The sequence below is a fragment of the Panicum virgatum genome, chromosome 3N (genome assembly GCF_016808335.1).
Source record: "Panicum virgatum strain AP13 chromosome 3N, P.virgatum_v5, whole genome shotgun sequence".
Taxonomy (NCBI): domain Eukaryota; kingdom Viridiplantae; phylum Streptophyta; class Magnoliopsida; order Poales; family Poaceae; genus Panicum; species Panicum virgatum.
In genome coordinates, this window is record NC_053147.1 from 13199333 (window position 1) to 13219810 (window position 20478).

At 47.8% G+C, this 20478-nt stretch overlaps 3 protein-coding genes across 5 annotated transcripts; 2 read left to right on the forward strand and 1 right to left on the reverse strand.

Moving 5' to 3' along the window:
* The first annotated feature begins 4699 nt into the window (after positions 1-4699).
* LOC120664409 (B2 protein-like) lies at positions 4700-7076 on the forward strand. Its single transcript, XM_039943623.1, has 5 exons — positions 4700-5508; positions 5662-5762; positions 5852-5935; positions 6449-6559; positions 6656-7076. The coding sequence occupies exons 1-5, from the start codon at positions 4833-4835 to the stop codon at positions 6698-6700; spliced, it is 1017 nt and encodes a 338-aa protein (XP_039799557.1). The 5' UTR covers positions 4700-4832; the 3' UTR covers positions 6701-7076.
* A 117-nt stretch (positions 7077-7193) lies between these two features.
* LOC120664408 (DEAD-box ATP-dependent RNA helicase 15-like) lies at positions 7194-11626 on the reverse strand. 2 transcript variants are annotated; one of them, XM_039943621.1, is made up of 13 exons: positions 11524-11626; positions 11416-11471; positions 11158-11274; positions 10934-11034; positions 9966-10138; positions 9655-9886; positions 9455-9573; positions 8780-8836; positions 8506-8690; positions 8016-8160; positions 7858-7941; positions 7706-7769; positions 7194-7609 (listed from the first exon to the last, which is right to left on the reverse strand). In XM_039943621.1, coding segments are annotated over exons 2-13 (1290 nt in total). In that variant the 5' UTR covers positions 11418-11471; positions 11524-11626; the 3' UTR covers positions 7194-7598. The 2 variants fall into 2 exon arrangements, with proteins under 2 accessions (XP_039799555.1, XP_039799556.1); XM_039943622.1 differs by having other exon boundaries at positions 9966-10257; positions 11416-11620.
* A 180-nt stretch (positions 11627-11806) lies between these two features.
* Positions 11807-15132, forward strand: LOC120664407 (uncharacterized protein At1g51745-like). 2 transcript variants are annotated; one of them, XM_039943619.1, is made up of 3 exons: positions 11807-12264; positions 12351-13276; positions 13788-15132. In XM_039943619.1, the coding sequence occupies exons 1-3, from the start codon at positions 12038-12040 to the stop codon at positions 14837-14839; spliced, it is 2205 nt and encodes a 734-aa protein (XP_039799553.1). In that variant the 5' UTR covers positions 11807-12037; the 3' UTR covers positions 14840-15132. The 2 variants fall into 2 exon arrangements, with proteins under 2 accessions (XP_039799553.1, XP_039799554.1); XM_039943620.1 differs by having other exon boundaries at positions 11808-12264; positions 12384-13276.
* Positions 15133-20478: the final 5346 nt, after the last annotated feature.

Genomic DNA, 20478 nt, shown 5'->3' on the forward strand with positions numbered 1-20478 from the left:
AGGCTAGCGTTGTTAGTGTTGAACATTTCGTACCACGTACGTGATGGTCGATCACGGCACACGGTTGGGTGTGTCATATCTAGGGGTGGTAATGGTCCATGGCCTTAATGTTTTCTTCACAATTCTAATTGATATTTAATTTTTTTTGAGGGAAAATATGGGGGGGGGGGGCGATTAGTCCCCACCTGAATTAATTCCATAGATGCCGGGTGACCGGTGATGGAAGTTCAACATACTGAGGTTACAAGGGCGATTACATTAGCAGCGCATGGCTGCAGGGGATAAAACCAGCACAAGGCGAGGGTAGTGGATTACATGGTAAAGAGAGCAGTCCAGTAGTCGACTTCATTGCGGTATTTTTTGGCAGGCAAACAGCCTCGCCAAAGTTTAGAGGCTTCACGGCAGGAGGAGAGCAGGCGGTGGAGGCATGGCACACGGTGACGGAAGACCACATCATGGTGGTGTAGCCAGAGTTCCCAACAGCAGAGGAGGATCATCGTGTGTAGGGACTTGGGGGGCACCAGCTTGAGCCTGTATCTTCCAGAGTTCAGAAGCGGGGGGAATGAGGGATGGGTCCCAGCCGATGCGGCGCCAAAAGCGTTGAGCAAAGGGGCAGCCTGAGATCAGGTGGGTTGATGTCTCCGGAGAAAGAGTGCAGAGCTCACATAAGTCAGAGTCAACGACGTTCTTCCTCTTTAGATTGCTCTTGCACTGGATGCGCTCCTGGACAAGTAACCAAGCAAAAAACTTCACCTTCGGGGGGGGGGCATAATTCCGCCAGACGAAGTTGCATTGTAGTAGACTCATGCATCGGTAGAGGAGGTCGCGAGCTTGTAGATTTTGCTGGTGATCAACCGGTGACCGGCACCCTCCAGTGCGCAGCGGCGCACGTCGACGCCGGGGTCTGGCTCCCAGGAATCCAGCATGTGTTGGATCGAATCTAGCTCGGAGCGGGCCTGGATACTTAGTCGTGGGGCGAGGAAGTGATCCAGTCCCGCGGCCGCGACGGCACTGACGTTTGCGCCATGGTGCAACACATGGCTGTACAGCACGAGGAAGGTCGAGCACAGAGGGGCATTCCCGGTCCATTTATCTTCCCAGAACGCCGTGGTGCCGCCGTTGTGAACCACAACATGGGCTATCTGGCGATAGGCCGGCAGCAGCGAGCGAATGGCGTCCCAGTGAGCGCCATGGACATCACCATCCAGGGTGTGCACATCCACGCGCTGACGGACCCAAGAGGCCCAGGAGGATCCTGCAGGATGATGGAGCCGATGGAGTAGTTTGAGCAGCAGGCAAAGCGTTCTGCACGTTGATTTGCTTCACATCGAGGCCACCTTCAAGTTTGGAAGTGCAGACTTTTTCCCAAGCAACAAGGCACTGAGAGCCATGGACGGTGTCCTGGCCGGACCAGAGGAAAGCCCTACGTCGTCTGTCCAGGGCGTCGACGGTGCCAGCAGGAAGGAACAAGGCGGACATGAGGTGGCATGCCATCAAGCATTGCGTTCAGCAGGACCAGCCGTCCAGCATGGTTAAGTAGGGTGGCTTTCCAACCAGCGAGTTGTTTGTCCACCTTGGAGATGAGAGGAGTGAAGGCTGACAAATTGATTAGAGTCTGTCTAGGGCATATTTAATTTTTTAATTTAAAATTGTATAAAATTAGAGTCTGACTCTTTTAGAATCTGATCCTTAAATTATTTAGACTAAAAATTAATAAGATCTTTTGTCACCCTTTTACCACCCCTAGTCATGTGTGGAGGCTGAGCTAGACAACAGGAGGAAATGGTCCGTTCCTTGCCATGGCCACCAGAGATATATATATAGAGGATCCGGGGTTATTAGAGAGAATGAAATGTGCATGCAAAACACACTAAGAACTTGCAATACAATCAGGCCTAGCTCGTTTCTGTTTCTGACGGCCGGCGTGTCTTACTGTAATTAGCTATGGATGGAGACAGTACAGGGACCTCAATAATCTATGTGATCATCTGCTGTCTGCAGGTAGACGAACGGTGAGATCGATACATTACATTCACTCCTCTCTCGTCGTGGATCGGATCGGAGACGAACGGTGAGATGTATGCTGGATGCTGGGTGGGTAGTGACTACCTGGACGGTACGGTGAAGGGTCGCCATCCGTCGCAGCACACACTACAGAGTACAGACAGTGTCGTCCGCCCTCTCTAATAATCTTAGTTGTATCCCCAGTTCCCCACTAGCAAAGCAAAGCAAAGCACTAAGTAACCTATCTTCTGTAGCTTGCTTGTCTCATTTGCCATGTGCGGATGTCCATATCACCTCTTTCTCTCTTCCCTGTGCCGATCGACGTGTCGCCAGTGTCAGGCCCACGGGCCGACTGGGCCGTGCGGGTTAATGTAGCATACAACTACTATAGCGCCGCGGCACAGTCTATTTAGTCCCAAACTAGAAACGGTGAGGGAGCCCAACTAGTTTAAATAGCCGGTCTCTAGGAACCTAGTAACTCCGGTTCGAACTTTTTGCGTGAAGCGAGGACGAAAGCGCAAGAGAATTATTTAGCAGGTGTGTTTTACTCAACGTGCAGAATAGATCTTAGCCGTTATTCTGCTCCTTTGTCCCGTATGGGTAAGCAAGCTGGTTCGAGGGGACGTCGAATCCTAATGGGGAAGATTGTTACGGCCCACGAGCCGAATGGGCCGCGCGGGTTACTATAGCGCACGGCTAGCGCCGCGGTACACCCTTTTTAGTCCCAAATTGGAAACAGTGAGGGAGTCCAACCAACTTAAATAGTCGGTCCCTGGAAAGTTGGTAACTCCGGTTCGAATTTTTTGTGCGAAGTGCGTACGAAAGTGTAAAAAAATTATTTAGCAGATGTATTTTATTCAACATATAAAATAGATATTAGCTGTTATCTCGGACCAAATCGTTACCGGCAGGATATATAGCTAGTCGCCCGGTCCGTTCGTCGCTGCTCGACAGGCCGCCATGGCCATCACGGGTCCACGATTCGTGAACAGACAATCATGCATGCATATTCACATCACATGATGCTGCTGCTGCTGCACAATTTGTGGCCCCGTTTAGTTTCCAAGGATGTGTTTACTTGTAAAATTTCTCTCTCCAAATTTCACTATTCACATATCACATCAAATCTTTTACCTCATGTATGGAGTATTAAATGTAGATAAATAAAAAAACTAATTGTATAATTTTGATGTACACAACGAGACGAATCTTTTGAGCCTAATTAGGTCATGGTAGGACAACAATTACCACAAACAAACGAAAAGTGCTATAGTGTGCCACAGTGTCCGATGTGACCCTTTTTACCCCTATTTTACGGATCTAAACACACCCCAAATTTTTTCTAGAATACTCATCACATCAAATTTTTAGACACATGCATGAAATATTAAATATAGTTAAAAGAAATAACTAATTACACAATCTAACTGATTTCTACGAGATGAATCTAACAACGTTAATTAATCTATAATTAGATATTAATTATCAAATAACAACGAAACGTGGTACAGTACCCAAACTCAAATTTTTTCACCAACTAAACACACCCTGTATATTGAGACCTACCTTTAATTAGCAGTACCGGCCACTAATAAGAGAAGAAAGTTCTATACATATAGATATGTAGAGCCAAGAGCCAAAGTAGGTCCACGATTCAATAAGCGGTATGCATAGTATTACCGGCAATGCAGCTAGCACTAATTAGCTAGTTGATTGATTGATTGATTGTCTACGACGACGCCTAGAATACGTACATGACTGGAGTATATGTGAAGAGTGGGAAGTGTGCGGTGAAGACGAACAACAAATACAACGAAGCAGCTGACAAGGAAGAGGAGGAAAGAGAGAGGAATCGGCCGGGACTCGGAAGGTAAGGGAAAAGGAGTTGTCCACCATGGAAGTTGACCGAGTCGCTTGTCCGTGTGTCTCTAGCCCGAGTAGCACCACTCTAGGTTTGACTGCAGCTGCAAGTGATGAGTCGCACGGCGATCAATTTGCCTTCTCGGTTTTGGTTTTGGTTTGACTGCAGCTGCAAGTGATGACTGCAGTCCGTGTGTCAAACCAAAACCAAAACCGTTTCGTCGCAAGTGATGAGCTGCAGTGAAACCAAAACCAGCAACCGAGAAGACAAATACAACCTTGAAGGATCGAGCGCGACGAAAAAAATACAACCTAGAAGGATCGAGTGCGACGAAACGGTCGCTGGTTGCTTGATCCTTCTAGAAGCGGGCCAATGACGCGTTCCGAGCCCGGCCCGGCCTGGCCCCGTAGTCTCCAAACCCCTTTTCATCTCCCAGGAAACTTCCTGGAGCCGGGCCAGTTAGGCCCTGTTTTCCCAAAAAAAAATTCATAGCATCCATCACATTAAATTACACATGTATAGAGTACTAAATTTAGTTGAAAAAATAACTAATAATATAGTCTAACAAATTAGCACAAGATGAATTTTTTAAATTTAATTAATTCATAATTAAATATTAATTATTAAATAACAATGAAAGTGCTACAGTATAAAAAACCTAAACATTTTCGCGAACTAAACGGCCTTACTTGGGTCACAAAGCACCGAGTAGTGGGCGTGGCCCACCAGCAGCCGGCCAACCACGTCCAACCGCGTGCCCCCGTCCCCGTCCCACCCACCATCACCATCCAAGACGTTCGTAATTTTCATATAAAATGCTCCAGCACCCGCACCCCGATTTCTTCCATTTCCAATTCATCGCATCCACCCCCAATCATCATCCTCGTCGGTCACCAGATCCGGCCAGCCTCCTCCTCCTCCTCCTCCCTCGCCGCTCGCCGCCTCCGGGGAGCAGGGATCCGCTGCCATGGAGGGCTACGACCGCGAGTTCTGGCAGTTCAGCGACCAGCTGCGGCTGCAGAACAACTTCTCCAACCTCTCCATCGCCGACTCCATCTGGTCGTCCTCCACCTCCCCCAACAACTCCTTGCCCGACCAGAGCGTCAACGCCTCCTCGTGGAAGCTGGCCGCCCCCAGCGGCCCCGGCCTCATCGGCTCCGGCAGCAAGCTCGCCTTCGGCAACGCCACCACCACCAACGCCGACCGCTACAACTACTTCCCCGCCGGCGCCCCCGACGCCAAGAGCAACACCAACAACTCCGGCGGCCTCGCCTTCAGCAAGGGCGTCAACGGCCCCGCCGCGGGCCTCGGCAACGACTACTACTTCAGCAAGAACGCCGCCGCCCTCAACGCCAACACCAACGCCGGCGGCGACGTCATCAAGAGCTACTTCAACAAGTCCATCGGCAGGGCGGCCAGCAACAGCAATAGCAACAGCAGCTTCGGCGTCGGCAAGAAGAACGCCGCCGCCCACGACAAGAAGAAGAGCGCCGGCAGTGGCAACGGCAACGGCGCCGGCGTCGACAAGAGGTTCAAGAGCCTGCCGGCGTCGGAGGCGCTGCCCAGGGGCGAGGCCATCGGCGGGTACATCTTCGTCTGCAACAACGACACCATGGAGGAGAACCTCAAGAGGCAGCTCTTCGGTACGCCGTCGTATCTCTTGCGTGCACGGATTCGATTGGATTGGATTGATTCCAGCATCCAGCACTGAATCGAACCCAAGAACAAATTCAAGTTTGGGATTTTATTGTTCGATTCGATCGGAATATTGAATTGGTGGATTGCTTTGCTTGCAGGGCTGCCGTCCAGGTACAGGGACTCGGTGCGGGCCATCAGGCCAGGCCTGCCCCTCTTCCTCTACAACTACTCCACCCATCAGCTCCACGGCATCTTTGAGGTTCAATTTTTTTTTTCTTCTTAGCGACTTATTAGCCATCAGAGCATCGTTTCATTGCTTCAGGATTACTGAAATTTCATCGCACGCAGGCCGCAAGCTTCGGAGGATCCAACATCGATCCAACAGCTTGGGAGGACAAGAAATGCCCCGGAGAGTCCCGTTTCCCCGCTCAGGTATCAATCAAAATTCAAAATCATCCTCAACAACTGAAAATAGCAAAGATTCTAGGATATATTGTTCATCCTTTTTTAGCGCTAGCCTGTACAAGAAAAGGAGTAATTCTTATTCTTCAGAAACAGATTAATTCATCCAAAAAAGAAAGATTAGCTTGTTTGGTTGAAGTGATCCTGTCAAGCTGGCCTAATTTGTCAAAAGCAAAGAAGACGGCCACTAGTTTAGCTTAGCTGCGCAGAAAAGTAATGAGCTCCTAATTGTCAAGGTGGTTGGCCGACATTATCGATCAATCAAGTTGGATCGGTTGGTTGGTTGAACGTGACCTTGTCAAGCTTTTGCCTTACTGGCCTAATCTTGTCATGCACACACACAAAAGCCAAACAACATAAAGGAAAAAAAGCAGTGCCTTGAGCTGTCCGTCATCTGTTTGTCCGTCTCCATCTCGATCTGAATACCATGTGGCATCAGTCTAATACTATAACCTAATCTAATCCGTGTGTGGATCTCAACAGGTGAAGGTCGCAACGAGGAAGATCTGCGACCCGCTGGAGGAGGACGCATTCCGCCCCATCCTCCACCACTACGACGGCCCCAAGTTCAGGCTGGAGCTCAGTGTCCCTGAGGTTAGCTGCTTGCTCACTTACACTAATGGTGACGATACAAAAAAAAATCAATCTTTGCACGAACAGAAATGACGATGGGTATGTTGATGGATGCAGGCGCTATCGCTGCTCGATATCTTCGCGGAGAAAGTTTTTGCCTGAGGAGTGTGATGAGCTGACCATGTATGGCGAGGCGAGTACAGCATACATATATACCCCGTATGTATGTATCTGCTTCCTGTGGATTGCAGAGAGAAAGGAATAAGATCAGTGCAATACCAATACAATAATGATGATGTGTATAATGCTAGCACAATGCTGGTTAGCAGCATCTGATTATCTAGTACAAGTTATACTAGAGCATTGCCCGCTGGGCTTGGCCTCATGAGGACCGATGTGCCCTTGTATTGTATCAGAAGAAAAGTTTAGGATGGGGGGGGGGGGGGGGGGGGGGATGATGACATGCCGCCTTTCACTGTAATATATACATACAAAAAACGAACTAGACCTCTTGCTATGGCATCGTCCATCGTGTGTACTTCAACTGATACTTGCGGGCGAGAAAATCAAGCCGCAAAAAAGCTACGAACAATCTTTTTTTTTTTTGAAACTTCCATTCGAGACAACAACTGATCATAGGAACAATCTTCAGCAATAGGCAATACATCAGCAAGGAACCATCACAGGAAAATCCAGTCAGCTAAAGCAGAGCAGGAAGTTCAACACAGGAAACAGCTCACTCATACATACTTTAGACCAAAGCAAAATCCGAACATAACGTAACACATACTTTTTTAGGCCAAAGCAAAATCCTAACATAACGTAACAGCACAAGATAGACCCGCATACAAACACCAAAACGGAAATTAGTCTTAAGGTACAGATCAGAATCCAGACTGCCGTTTAAAGTACAGGAGGCAACACAAATTCCTCCATGATGCATTAGTCCCAGAAGGGTCGTAGCAGGACAACATCGAGGCTGCACACTCCCCTCTTCTGCTAAATTATTCCACCTTTGAAGCATGGTGAGAATGCGTAGCAGCAGCAGCAGCTCAGGCGCTTATGATGGCACTGGCAATCACAACAAGAACCATATCAGGACACATTATATAACCCACAGTCGAAGGAAGGCTATTAGTATCTCAAGATCAAGGTAGCACCACTTACTGTATGTGGAAGTGTCTATTTGCTCAGGCAGTTCCTTTATGTCCACCTCGAACCTTTCTTGCACCTATCAAACATAAGAAACCATTGTTACTTTGTTAGGCCAAACTCAATGACGTGGGCAGCAACCAAACTAAGAGCAGACAGGCACATACTTGGTTAAGAACATCAGAATCTGAGGCAGAGGAAACAAAGGTAATTGCAAGTCCCTTTGTGCCAAAACGACCAGCTCGTCCAACCTGCAACAGGTATTAAGGAATCATCAGCAACGGAATATATTAGGGAACCTAGCATTACACCAATCGAAGGTTACCCTGTGCAAATATGTATCAGCTGAGTCTGGCATGTCATAGTTTATAACAATGTTGACACGCTCAATATCAATGCCCCTGCCAACTAAATCTGTGGCCACCAGAATTCTCTTGTGGCCTTCCTTGAAGTTCTTGTACCGGGTTAACCTGCCCAAAGAAAAACATATTCACAAAGGCTGAAAAAAATGTGTTCTGGCAAGTACCTAACTAAACAACAAAACAAATATAATCTTATGAAGGCTTCACAGCCTACTGATTGCAAGCGCTTCTCCCAGATACATAAAATAAACGGTACAAACTAACAAACAAAAAAAGATGATACTATTAAGCCTACGAGGAAGGATTGCAGTACAGAAGGAAAACAAAGCAAGATAAGTTCACTAAAAACAAAGATGAACTAAGTGCCTAACAACCAATTGCTCACACCTAAGTAACTAACTAGACCATTCTCTTAAGACACTAATAACTGAGTGGAGGGCAAAGTGAACACACCTTTCTTCCTGGGTCATTCCAGAATGGATGCAGATTGAAGGGAAGTTGCACTCGCAAAGCAACTTATTCAGTTCTGCAGCTCTGCTAACACTCTTCACAAATATCACAACTTGGTTGAAATCAAGAGCATCCAACAGATCATTCAGTTTCCTGTTCTTCTCTGCCTCGCTAAGTTTTATGTAGTGCTGCACAAAAAATGAATAGGATTATCAAGATATGCCAGACAAATAAAAACGTGTGCATTCTCACAAAGAGCAAATAATTCTATTCTTACCTGTACAAGGCCATGGAGGGTCAATTTTGCCTCATCATCAACATAAATTTCCATTGGCTGTAAGGGAAGAAATGATAGATGAAAGAAATTAGCATTCCATCATCAATCTTGCAGTATATACCAAAAGAATGGCATATTAATCCCTCTGTCAGAATATGCAGCCTCCTTATAGAAGTTGACTTATGCACTGTTCCTCACTAGAACCTCTTCAAAACTGCTTTACATTTTGCAACAGTGCTTCTCAATTCAATCCCAGCAAAAGAAAGCTTCGTTATCCACCAGCCCAAGAGAGATGGAGAACCAGAACCAGCAGTCAAGTCCAATGGAGTAAAACCAAGTGAACATGGAAGTACGCGATTGCATCTTCACAACAGGAGGCAACCACCTTTATCTGCCCCCAGTTGCCAACACATTGCCAAAAATTCACAGTTTGGACTCTACCTCTCCACCTTCTACAGCACCGGTGATTTTTAATTAAAAAGGAAATGAGAACAAACTGACTACATACTACACATTGGGACACAAGAAACCTGCCTTCACCTAGAGGCAGCAGATGACACAATGGCAACTCTGATGCCAGTAAATGAGTAGCAGCTACAAGACCACCGCCGGAGCAATGGAATTAAATACGATCAACTGTGGAAGGGAGAGCTGGGGAAGGCTGCAGGACATTACATCTTGCATAAATTTCTTGCATACAGGACGGATCTCCTTGCTGAGTGTTGCAGAAAACATCATGACTTGCTTATCATGAGGAGTCATTTTGAAGATCTCCTGGACATCTCTCCGCATATCTGCATATATACACTTGTAAGGGACATCATGGGCGAAAAAGGGCACCAATCATAATTAAATGAGTTAATAACAAAAATTACCAAGTGACTCGAGCATCTTGTCACATTCATCAAGGATGAAATGTCGCACATTCTTGAGTGATAGATCCTTCTCTCTGGCAAGAGCAAGTATCCTTCCAGGTGTGCCAACCACAATATGAGGGCACTCATTCTTCAGCAAATCTTTATGCTTCCTGATGTGAACTCCTCCATAGAAGACAGCAACTTTAACTTCAGGCAGATATTTGCTGAACCTCTCAAACTCATGGCAGATCTGAAGATATGAGCGGAAAATAATTTAATCTGCAGATCCATGAAGAAAACTAGCAAATACTTAATCTGCAGCTACAAACCTGGTAGGCGAGTTCCCTTGTGTGGCACAATACAAGTGCTGCTACCTGACCCGCAACAGGATCAATCTGTTGGAGGGATGATAGGACAAAAACTGCAGTCTTCCCCATCCCAGATTTTGCTTGACATATGACATCCATCCCAAGAATTGCTTGAGGGATGCACTCGTGTTGCACTGATGTGGAACCAAAAGAAATTGGAGCAGCACCCCAGTGAGTAAAAGTGTCTTGGTCTGTGATAATGGAAAGTGTTACCATATTCTGCTCCAACATGGAGTATCAGGAGAAATTGTACCTGCAAACCGACAAGAGAATGTCACAAACTACTCAGTGATTAAGAATGATGCAAATAGACACCACAATGCCGTGAAGCACACAACAGCACACACAACCAAAGCGCAAAATCTAGATCTTGCTTCCATATACGACCATGGGAGATAGTCAATGCAGCATGGCATTCTATGCACATGCCTGAAAATTATATGGCTAAGCCATTGTTTCATAAATTGATTTGAAACTCCTTGGAGAAGCTAAAGACATGCTTTATTCCAACAACTCCTTAAGAAGTGGGCTTCATAACATCATGTCATAGGGTGGAGAAGCTAATTTACTGCTACCTTTCCACCTCATAGTTGTAAACCACAGCAGAACTTATAGGATAAATAGGCTACATATAAAATTCCAATTATTAATCTTCTAAAAATTAAGGGAAATTTGGATCTATACCATTAAAAGATCCCAAAGTTAGATATATACCATCATTATCTCACTGACATGTGGGGCTCACATGAGTCAATGACATCAAAATTAAGGTCACTGCCTAACTAACATTAACAAGTGAATCTGCTAGAAAAAACAAGGGCCGCGAATCAAGTTTCTGCACCCAATTCTGGTTCTCGAGCAGGACACCAAGATATGCACTAGCAGGTAAGTCAACGGTTAAAACAATAGACACTAAAGGAGAAGCTTGCCTTCGGATGGATGCTCAAAACCGCAGTCCTGGATAGCACGAAGCAGTTCTGGCTTGAGGAGGAAGTCTCTGAACCCGGAACTGTGGATGCCGACGTAGCCCCTGGTTGTTCGAACGGAACAACAGATGTGAGTATAGTTCAGATCGGGCCCCATCTCAAAGCAGCAAAATCAAATAAAACACAGAGTTAAAGCTATCAAAGTAGTGGAGTAAGAGAGAGCGTACTTCTTCGCGACCTCTCCGGTGGGCTTGGCGGCGGAGCCATCGACTGTCTTGTCGTCGTCCTCCTCGTAGTCCAGGAGCTCCTCCTCGTATACGTCGTTCTCCTTGGTCTCTCCCATCCTGAGCAGAAGCGAAAAACATCCATGTATCAGCAACCAAATCCTAGGCGCGCAGATCTCGCGATTCGCACGCACCCGCAAGGTCAAATTCAAACGCCCCGGACACACACGCACAAAAAAAAAGAGAGAATCTACTACTCACATGAATGGATCTAGCGAGCGGAGCTGGGGAAGTAAGGGGGATTGGAGCGGCGGTGGCTGCAAAGAAGAAAGAAAGTCGAGGCCTCGGCGAGAGGATAGGGTTCAGTACCAGCTGCTGCTGCTGCGGTATGATTTGGGGGCTAGGGTTTCCGCGATTTGGGAGGGGCAAAGGGTTTCGACGACGACGCGATGGAATCTCAGCCGGACAGCACGATTTATATACCCCGCGGGTGGAGAGGGTTGTAATGGGCCTTGCTTTGCTGGACCCCGTCGGCCCAATGTTTGCTGGTGACTGGTGGGCTCTGATGGCCCATATATGCACAGCCCATGTCAGGGGGTTCCGTCCAGTCCGGTCCATTTCCGTCGCTCACCTGCCTTGCCTTTCCTCTTTCTAGTCTCTACTCTCTCCCACCTTGCCTCCTCTTCCCCTACCCGGCTACTCCACCCCACCGCTACACCTCGCCTCTTGCCACCACCGGGCCCGGTGGCATCTGCCTCCGCCCCGCCGCGGCCGCGGCCGCACTTCCGCCGCGGCGCGGCACCCCCACCCCTGCTCGGCTGTCGGCCGCGGTGCGGGGAGATCAGATTGCCGCAGAGGAAGGCGGATAGGAGCACGAGCGCAGATGGGGGCGCTGCCCAAGGAGGAGGATGCCTCCGAGCCGGAGTTGTCTCCAGCGGTCGATGTCTCGGCGGAGGGGACCCTGGTGTGGCTTCGACGCCCCAACGGCTCCTGGTGGCCCAGCATCGTCATCTCGCCGCAGGACGTTCCCGTCGGCTGCGCCGCTCCGCCACGCTGCGCCGCCACCCCCATCATGCTCCTCGGACGCCGCCGCGACGGGCCAACATTCGTGTATGCTCTCCCGCCCCTCTCCTCTCCCTGCTTCCCCCCACCTAGTTGGAGTATTAGTGTGTCAGTCCTCACCTTGCCACTTCCAGTGAAATTAACAAGGGGATAATTCGTTGCCATAGCGACTGGTGTAACCTCGACCGGTGCAAGCGCGTCAAGCCCTTCCGCTGCGGGGAGCACGACTTCGAAGAGCGCATCACCAACGTCCTCGCAGCAACCGGCAACAAGACCAGCTGGAACTACAACAAGGGCAGGTACGCTCGCATGGAGGACGCCATTCTCCAGGCCCTCGACATTGAGAGGGAGCGCAAACTGGAGCCAACAAGCAAGACCTACCTTCATGGTGGTACCTGCTCGCCCGGCCCCAAAATTGAAATGCCAAACGGACAAGTCAAGGATGCTGCAGCAAGTGATCCTTCTACTGACAACCAACCGCCACGACCACCGCCTCCGCCCAAGAGGAAGCGCAAGACGCCCTATGACTCCGAGGACGATGTGCCCAAAGGGTCCCGCCGTATGAGGGACCTCAGGGATATCGGATCCAAAACTGTTCCCCCAACGGACTTTCCCCATGCCGGCACAATCTCTGCTCCCAAGTATGATGATCTGCCTAATGTTGACCAGGTGAGAACATGTATTCTGTCTCCTGCCTCCACAAAGAGGAAGCATGCAGCTGTGCACCAGGACCAACCCTGTGGAATCCCCAGGAAGAAGGATAGGTCCCGACCTCTATCAGAGCTTTGCAACGGAGACATTTGGAATGTTTCCAGATCAAATGGCCACACGGCCAATGAACATTTCTTGAGTGTGTCTACTTGTTCAAGCAGCTCTTCTGGCACTTCGACCTTGGATTCTTCGTTGGACATGACCAGCTGTCATCGCAATGCCGCATTCAAAACAGATCAAGCAAAGGGCACCGAGACATCCTGCATGACCAGGTTACTCGCTGATGATTTCTGTCATGGGGGCGATTTTGTCGAAACCCCCCTTGTTGGACGAAGTATCTTGGAACCAGGTAAACCTGCTTTGCTAACAGCAGCAATTGTCTTTTAGGTTGTCCAAGTAGATGTATGACCATAGGTGACTACTTGTAGTTTCTGGAAGATACACACAGCACTTGAATTAGATAGTTACACTGCTAATTCGATATCCCTGCTGCTGTTACCTCTAGCCTGTGTCTTTTGTTGAGGGGTCATGTTCACCATATGGCAATTTTCTTGTGTCCAAAATCTCACTGATCTAAGTATAGTAACGGGGACACCATCTGGCCTGCCTGCAGTTGCCCTTTTAAATATTGCTGATTGGAATCATACTACTCTCTGCTAATCATTGTATAAAACTGATTCAACATTTTTTTTGTGGAATAGGTAGATTAATGATTTTGATTTAATGTTATGCCTTATTTGTTCTTATCTGCACTGTGGTATCTTGACATCTTATCTTCTGAATTGCTGGCGTGTGCAATGTTTTCTTCCTGTTTCTGAACTTCTAAAGAATGCAATACTTATAGACTGAATTTTCACCAGATCATTTGCAGAAATATCTACTTTGTGGGTCGGCAAAGCACGCTACCTGGAAACATAATAAGCAAGCTAATGACTGCAGCAAAGCTGTGAAATGTGACCGCAAAAATATTAAGATGAGAACCATAAGGTCTGTTGATCAGGAGGTCAGCAACAGGACAAGAGACTCTGATAAGCACGAACACCACAAAGCAAAGACAGTAAAGCACAAAGCACCAAGAGATGAGGTTGTCCTTTTGGAGAAAAGGCTGGACAAGCGTTCTTTGAACAAGACCTCTGGTGCTGATGGTAAATTGCATCGTGCTGTGATTCCTACTGATTTGGATTGTATTGGTGCAGTTGAGCAGCAACATTCTAAAAGCAAGCATGATCCTGAAGAGTCATCAGAAACCATAAGCAACCGTTCAAATTGTGATAGTGGTTCAGTGACATCGCTTGTGTTTGAGCTGCCACTACAGGTACTGCCACCCCAAAAGAAAGCATGGGATTTTGAAAGATGCCATGCAGTGAAGCCAATCAAGACACTGCATTTGAATTCCATCCTTTATGATGTGGAGTTGAGTGTCCTGGGGAGCAGCAACATGGGGCGTCGTGTGCCCCTCGTTTCTCTTATGAGTAAGTGGAACCGTAAACCCGTTGTGGGGTATCCAGTCTCTGTGGAGGTCTGCAATGATGTGTTTGACCATCCTTTATCAAGTAGAGATGACCAGCATCCAGCAACAAGCAATGTGGATGGAATGATACTGAAGAGGGACGAAACTGAGGGCCTGCGATGCCTTGTGCCACCACCGCCACAGGCATGCCGGGCAAAACCCAAAAGCCGCAGCAGAAAGACCTCGGAGAAAGAAGTGGACAAGTTATGGCAGCCGCATACGAAAAAAGCAGCATCCTCATCAAGAAAGATGCGGAGGCTTTCCTCTTTCGCTTCGGGTCAGAGAGATGGCGACGACAGGAAGTCGGCGGTGGGGAAAGTCTCCGGAGCAACCGTCGCATGCATCCCTCTCCGAGTCGTTTTCAGTAGGATTAATGAAGCCCTAAGCTTCCATGTTAAATGAGGATGCCCAGGCTGAGTGGGCTACCTGGGGGGAGTTGAGGGGGCCTCTGGTCCTAGGTGTTGCTGTTGTGGCCATAGCGTTGGGAAATGCTGAGTATGGCCTAGTATAGTATGGTGGTGGATGTATCATGTGGATGTGTTTTGAACCACATCACATTAGAGGTTGTAGATGGGGCTTGTGCTGCGGCGCCCTGGCCAGCTAAAACAACATTTGATGATAGGCACATGATCTGACGGTGGAAGCAAATAACTAGTTTAGTGTTTTGATGAAATCTGCTTTTAGTGTTTTGGTGATGCGACGCTGTGCTATACTTATTGGAGCAGGTGCTCTGTGCCTTCCTGTGCCGTAATGCTGTTGCAGCCGAGCTGCTTGTTTGGGTAATCGTGCTAGTGATTCGGTGGAGGTTTTGTGAGAGTTTCATACACATTAATTAGGGTTTCATCTTACCATTTTAGATGATATGACACTGGATTAATGAGGAGACGAGAGAGAAATAAAATAGGTTCCCCGTCCTCTATGTTGGGCTGCGCTGGGCTCGATGATGTGGGCTGTGTGCCCAACAGCCCAAAAACTTATCAGCCGAGAAGAACGACATGGCAGCCGGCACGAGCACGCTCTGTGTGCTGTGTTCTGTGTGTGGCATGAAAGAATCGACCGGTCTGAAAAATCCGGGATTCCTTCCTTGCGTGCAGACGAGGGAGGCGCCAAAAGCAAAGCAAAGCCAAGTTACTTAAATCCCAATGCAAGTGCGGGAGGCGGCGGAGGGCGGGGAGAGCGGAGGTGTAGGCGGCTGCGACGGCGAGGGCAAGGAGGCCGCCGCGGCAGGCAACGGGAGGGTAGGGATGCCGCCGCGGCAGGCGACGGCGAGGGCAGGGAGGGCCGTGATGTTGTAGGAGAGGGCAGGGCGGCGGCGGAGTGCGAGGGCAGAACGAGGGCACGGTGGCGGCGAGGGTGCGGGCGGACTGCGGCGGCGTGCGATGCAGAGGGCGCGGGCGCGGGCGGGTGGGTAGGGTTAAAGATGCGCAATGACCATACTGTCCTTAGACAAATAAAATCAACCAAAATAGCTGTTTTGCATAGGCGTTGGGAGGCGTTAGGAAGTATTTCTAAACATTGTAAAAGAGCTTTTTTTGATAAAGCTAGGTTAAAGAAATATATTTGATATAATCTAGCTTTACTGGATGCTCACTTGGACCTCTATCATTATGAACCGCAATGGCAAGAAAGCTCAGCACCATTGATCCATCTATCTATCTATCTATTTATCTATCTATACTATAAAGATCGAAAATAATTGAAAACATTTTTTACTCAAACGGTGTTCCTGTGGTCGAGACGGACGGGGATCCAGACGGACGGGCTAGCTCCTGATTTCCTGCGCCTGATTTTGGGGTGACGGGTATGAAACGGAGTGGTGACAAAAAAAATTAGCATTTGGGCAGAATCATCATGGAAAGCACTATTTTTTCGGTCCAACAACCTCTGTCAACCATCTAGCCCTTACATGTGGGCCACTAAGAGATGTTTTGTGAGATGGTGGATAGGTTAATTATTGGTGAGAAATGTTATCAATTCTTTCATCTTTTATAGTATAGACAAATATTGAAATCTCAAACTATGTGGAAAAGATGTTCAATAATATCCGATACTACTAAGTGTGTTCTATGAATATAACACGTATCATTAGTAAGTAGTTTTTTTAAATACGTGCGGCACGCACGTGCATCTCTGCTAGTTGGGGTAAATAAACGAAACACAATCTAAATACAGAAAACTTATTATTGAGCATTAGTGTTCCTCTAGCATGAAGATCCCCATAGTGACTAGATCACTTATAAGGAGGTAAACGTAACAGCCTTTTGTTCGCTACAATTCAATCCCTGTAATACGATACAACTCACTACGACTTGATTTCCCCTACACTGTCAACCTTCTCGTGCTCTTGGCCCTCAGATTGACGACAGATGGATCTATCCGAGTAAGTCACACAAGGTGGATCGGATTGTCTCCTTGAATGGACTGATTTTTGGTTTTTGCAAGATCTGTGTAGCATCAAGGTTGCCCAACTCAAAGTTCACGTATAAGCCTATCTCAAATGAAAATTGTTTTTATAAATCACTGTGGTATGTTTCTACTCTGCAACTTATGACACGCTCTTGGGCTCATTCATCTACAGCAGAAATGCAACACAATGTGTGTTTGGTTCAATGGCGATCTCCTGACCAGGCATTCTTGAGCCAACTTCAACGTGTTTGGTTGGCTGAAGAGGCCTACATGTAGTTAGGCCCTAGCAAGCCACCAAAGGGGCCTTATTCTGGCTCAAAGAGCGTGTTTGGAAGTGTGGCCCTAGGCAGCGCAACCCATTGCCCAGGCCGTGGCCAGCCCAAGCCAGGTGATACCGACTGTGTTTGGTGCTCTGGCCCAATCCAACCAACCCATTTGTAGAAGGCAATGTATTTGGCTCCCACTTTGGAGGTCGGCCAAGAAGACAACTACCACCAATTGCCATCTTCAGATGGCGTTAGCGGTTAGGTGGTGGGCCAAACCAAATGAGCCCAAAGGAAAGCAGCATATATATTTCATATAGATGAAAGAAATAATCACAACAAATCGGTTAATAGTACTTAACAAAGGTAAAAGATTTGAACAGAAGGCCTCAGACATGAGTATTACACAATTAACAACTATATGCAGTTCCAAAGTAAAGACACATAGCATAGTTAAATGAACAAAGAGACCATATGCAGCTCCAAAGTAAAGACACATAGCATAGTTAAATGAACAAAGAGTTCCAGCATGAGTAGATGTAACCATTTGGTTTCGTGTTGAGTAGATGTAGCATTGTAGCTTGCATCAACGAATGCAGAAATACACTTTCAGCTGGCCCAATGGTCACTGGATATACGTTCAAATGAGCTTCAGCAGCCGTCTTGACTAAAAAGTGACACGTATACGACGATGGATTCTCAACTAATAAGTTATCATAGAGATCGACCGAGAGAAAAGTCAGTCCCCTGCGTCCAGTTAACTGATCACATGCATCATCGGACCAATTTATTTATTTGCTAGTCATGTACCATTATACTTCTTCCATCCTAAATTGTAAGTCATTTGACTTTTTTATGCAAAGTTTAATCAATAGTCTTATTCAAAAATTAGTGCAGATTATCATTTCTTTTGTCATGGCTAGCTTTATTAATAAAAATTATTCATGAATGACTTAAATTTGACTATGTTTGCACAATTTTTTTGAATAAGATGAGCGGTCAAACTTGAGATAAAAAGGTCAAACAACTTATAATTTAGAATAAAAGAAGTAATATACAGTATTATATATCTGCATATCATGGTAGTGAATTCTTCATGCTCCTGGCATATTCCTTTAGCCTTTTTAGCCCTTCTTTGGGAGATGTTGCTTCATCCGCGCCTGTGCCACCTGCCAACGCTACAAATCCGAGCACTTGCATCCAGCGGGATTGCTGCTACCCTTGCCGGTGCCCTCCGCTGTCTAGATGGACATCGGGATGGATTTTATAGAGGCCCTGCCCAAGGTGGGCGGCAAGACAGTAATCCTCACGGTCGTCGACTATTTCAGCAAATATGCCCACTTCATCCCGCTGGCCCATCCTTACTCGGCGGAATCGGTGGCTCAAGCATTCTATTCTGAGATTGTCCGCCTACATGGGGTGCCTCAGTCCACCGTCTCCGATCGCGATCCGGTCTTCACTTCTCTATTTTGGAAAGAATTGATGCACCTTGCAGAGATCAAGCTGCAGATGACCACGGCCTTCCATCCGCAGTCTGATGGACAGACGGAGGTGGCCAACAAGGTCATCGTCATGTATCTCCGCTGCATGACTGGGGACCGTCCGAAGCAGTGGCTGCGTTGGCTGCCGGGGGCGGAATACACATACAACACCGCCTACCAGTCAGCCTTGAAGACGACGCCGTTCCAGATCGTGTACGGCCGACCTCCACCGACCATTCGTTCCTACGAGCCTGGTGACACTCGTGTGGCCGCGGTCGCCAAGTCCATGGCGGAGCGCGATGAGCTCCTGGCTGATGCCCGGGCGCGGTTGGAGCAAGCACAGGCTGTCTACAAGCGTTTCTACGACAAGTAGCACCGCGCCGTCCACTTCACGGTGGGTGACTGGGTCTGGCTTCGCCTTCGTCACCGCGCGCCGGCTTCCATGTCCGAGATCACCAAAGGCAAGCTGAAGCCCCGATTCTACGGGCCATACCGAGTCAGCGCCGTCATCAACGAGGTCGCCTACCACCTGGAGCTTCCTCCCCGCGCACGCCTCCACGACGTCTTCCACGTCGGCCTTCTCAAGAAGTTCGTGGGCACGCCTCCAGCCTCGCCGCCTGCCCTGCCGCCAATTCACAATGGCGCCTCCCAGCTAGTTCCAGAACGTCGCGCAGCTCGAGGACGAGCTGCTCGTCGAGGGGGGGGGGGGGGGGGGGGGGGATGTGATGTGGGGTCGCCACTACAGCCGCCGCAAGCCTCGAGCACGAGGCCCAGCGCGTGATGGCGCGCGTGCCCAGCAGGAGCACCAAGAGGCCTGAGCAGCTGGTGTTTAAACCCTGCGCATGGCTCAAGAAGAAGAGGGAAGGTTTAGGCTTTAATTAGCCGAATAGGATTAATTCTAGGCATGAGAACCAAGGAGTCCATCTCCTATATATGTAACCAGTGAATTCTATGATCGGCAGGCAATGAAGTTATCTCCTAAACCCATCTCCCTTGCTGTTCTTGCTGTTCTTTAATCTCATCCCCCTGCTTAGGCACCAGGCGCCGCCATTGCCCAGCTACGAGCTACGCAGCCAAGGTCCTCCCAGTCTAGGGACAGAGGCCCTTGACAATAATGTGTTTCAAAAAAAAAGTATATATAATATGACTATTAGGTTGAAGATTGTATGAATATATAACTCTGGTTCCGACTTAAAATTAGTAGCAGCAACTCTGATCTGCAAAGTTGGTAGTGAAGAACTCTGAACTATCTAGAATGAAGGTTGAAAGCCTCTAAGCAAATCCTGAGATGAGTTTCCTGAAATCTGAACTGTGATTCAAAATTTCTAAACAATCCATGGACTCAAGTTCCTTGAACTAGCTCTGAACTAAAAGCTGAGCTCTCTGAATTCAAAACTGAAAGTTTGGTTTTGTTTGGACATGGAACCGTCTGGATTGATATAGCTGAGTTTAAATGAACAATGAGACTTGAAACTGGAATGAAGCAAATTTATGTTGTGTACCGTCATAAACCCCAGGGAACACTATCTAGATTGATGAAGCGATCATCTTCCAGCTCAGCTTAGTGTTCGATTCTGGAAAGTATAAACAAGCAAAAACCACTGAAACTCCGATCAGCTCTGGTGATGTCATTATGTTACCAGGCCACCAGGCCGAATAACCTTATAGTGCCTTAATCCCGGATCCTGCTCGATCCACCTCAACTGCTCCTGTGGTACTGGATGAGATTAAGAATGCAAAAATAAACTCCAGGCAGGGCTTTTTTGGAACAAAGGAATTCAAAACACAGGAAAAGGAAAAACGCATAAATAAAGTAGGATGAAAAGTAGAAAACTACGGGATTTCGAAACACAGGAATAGAAAATTTAGTCTATGTGGAACACATGAAAAC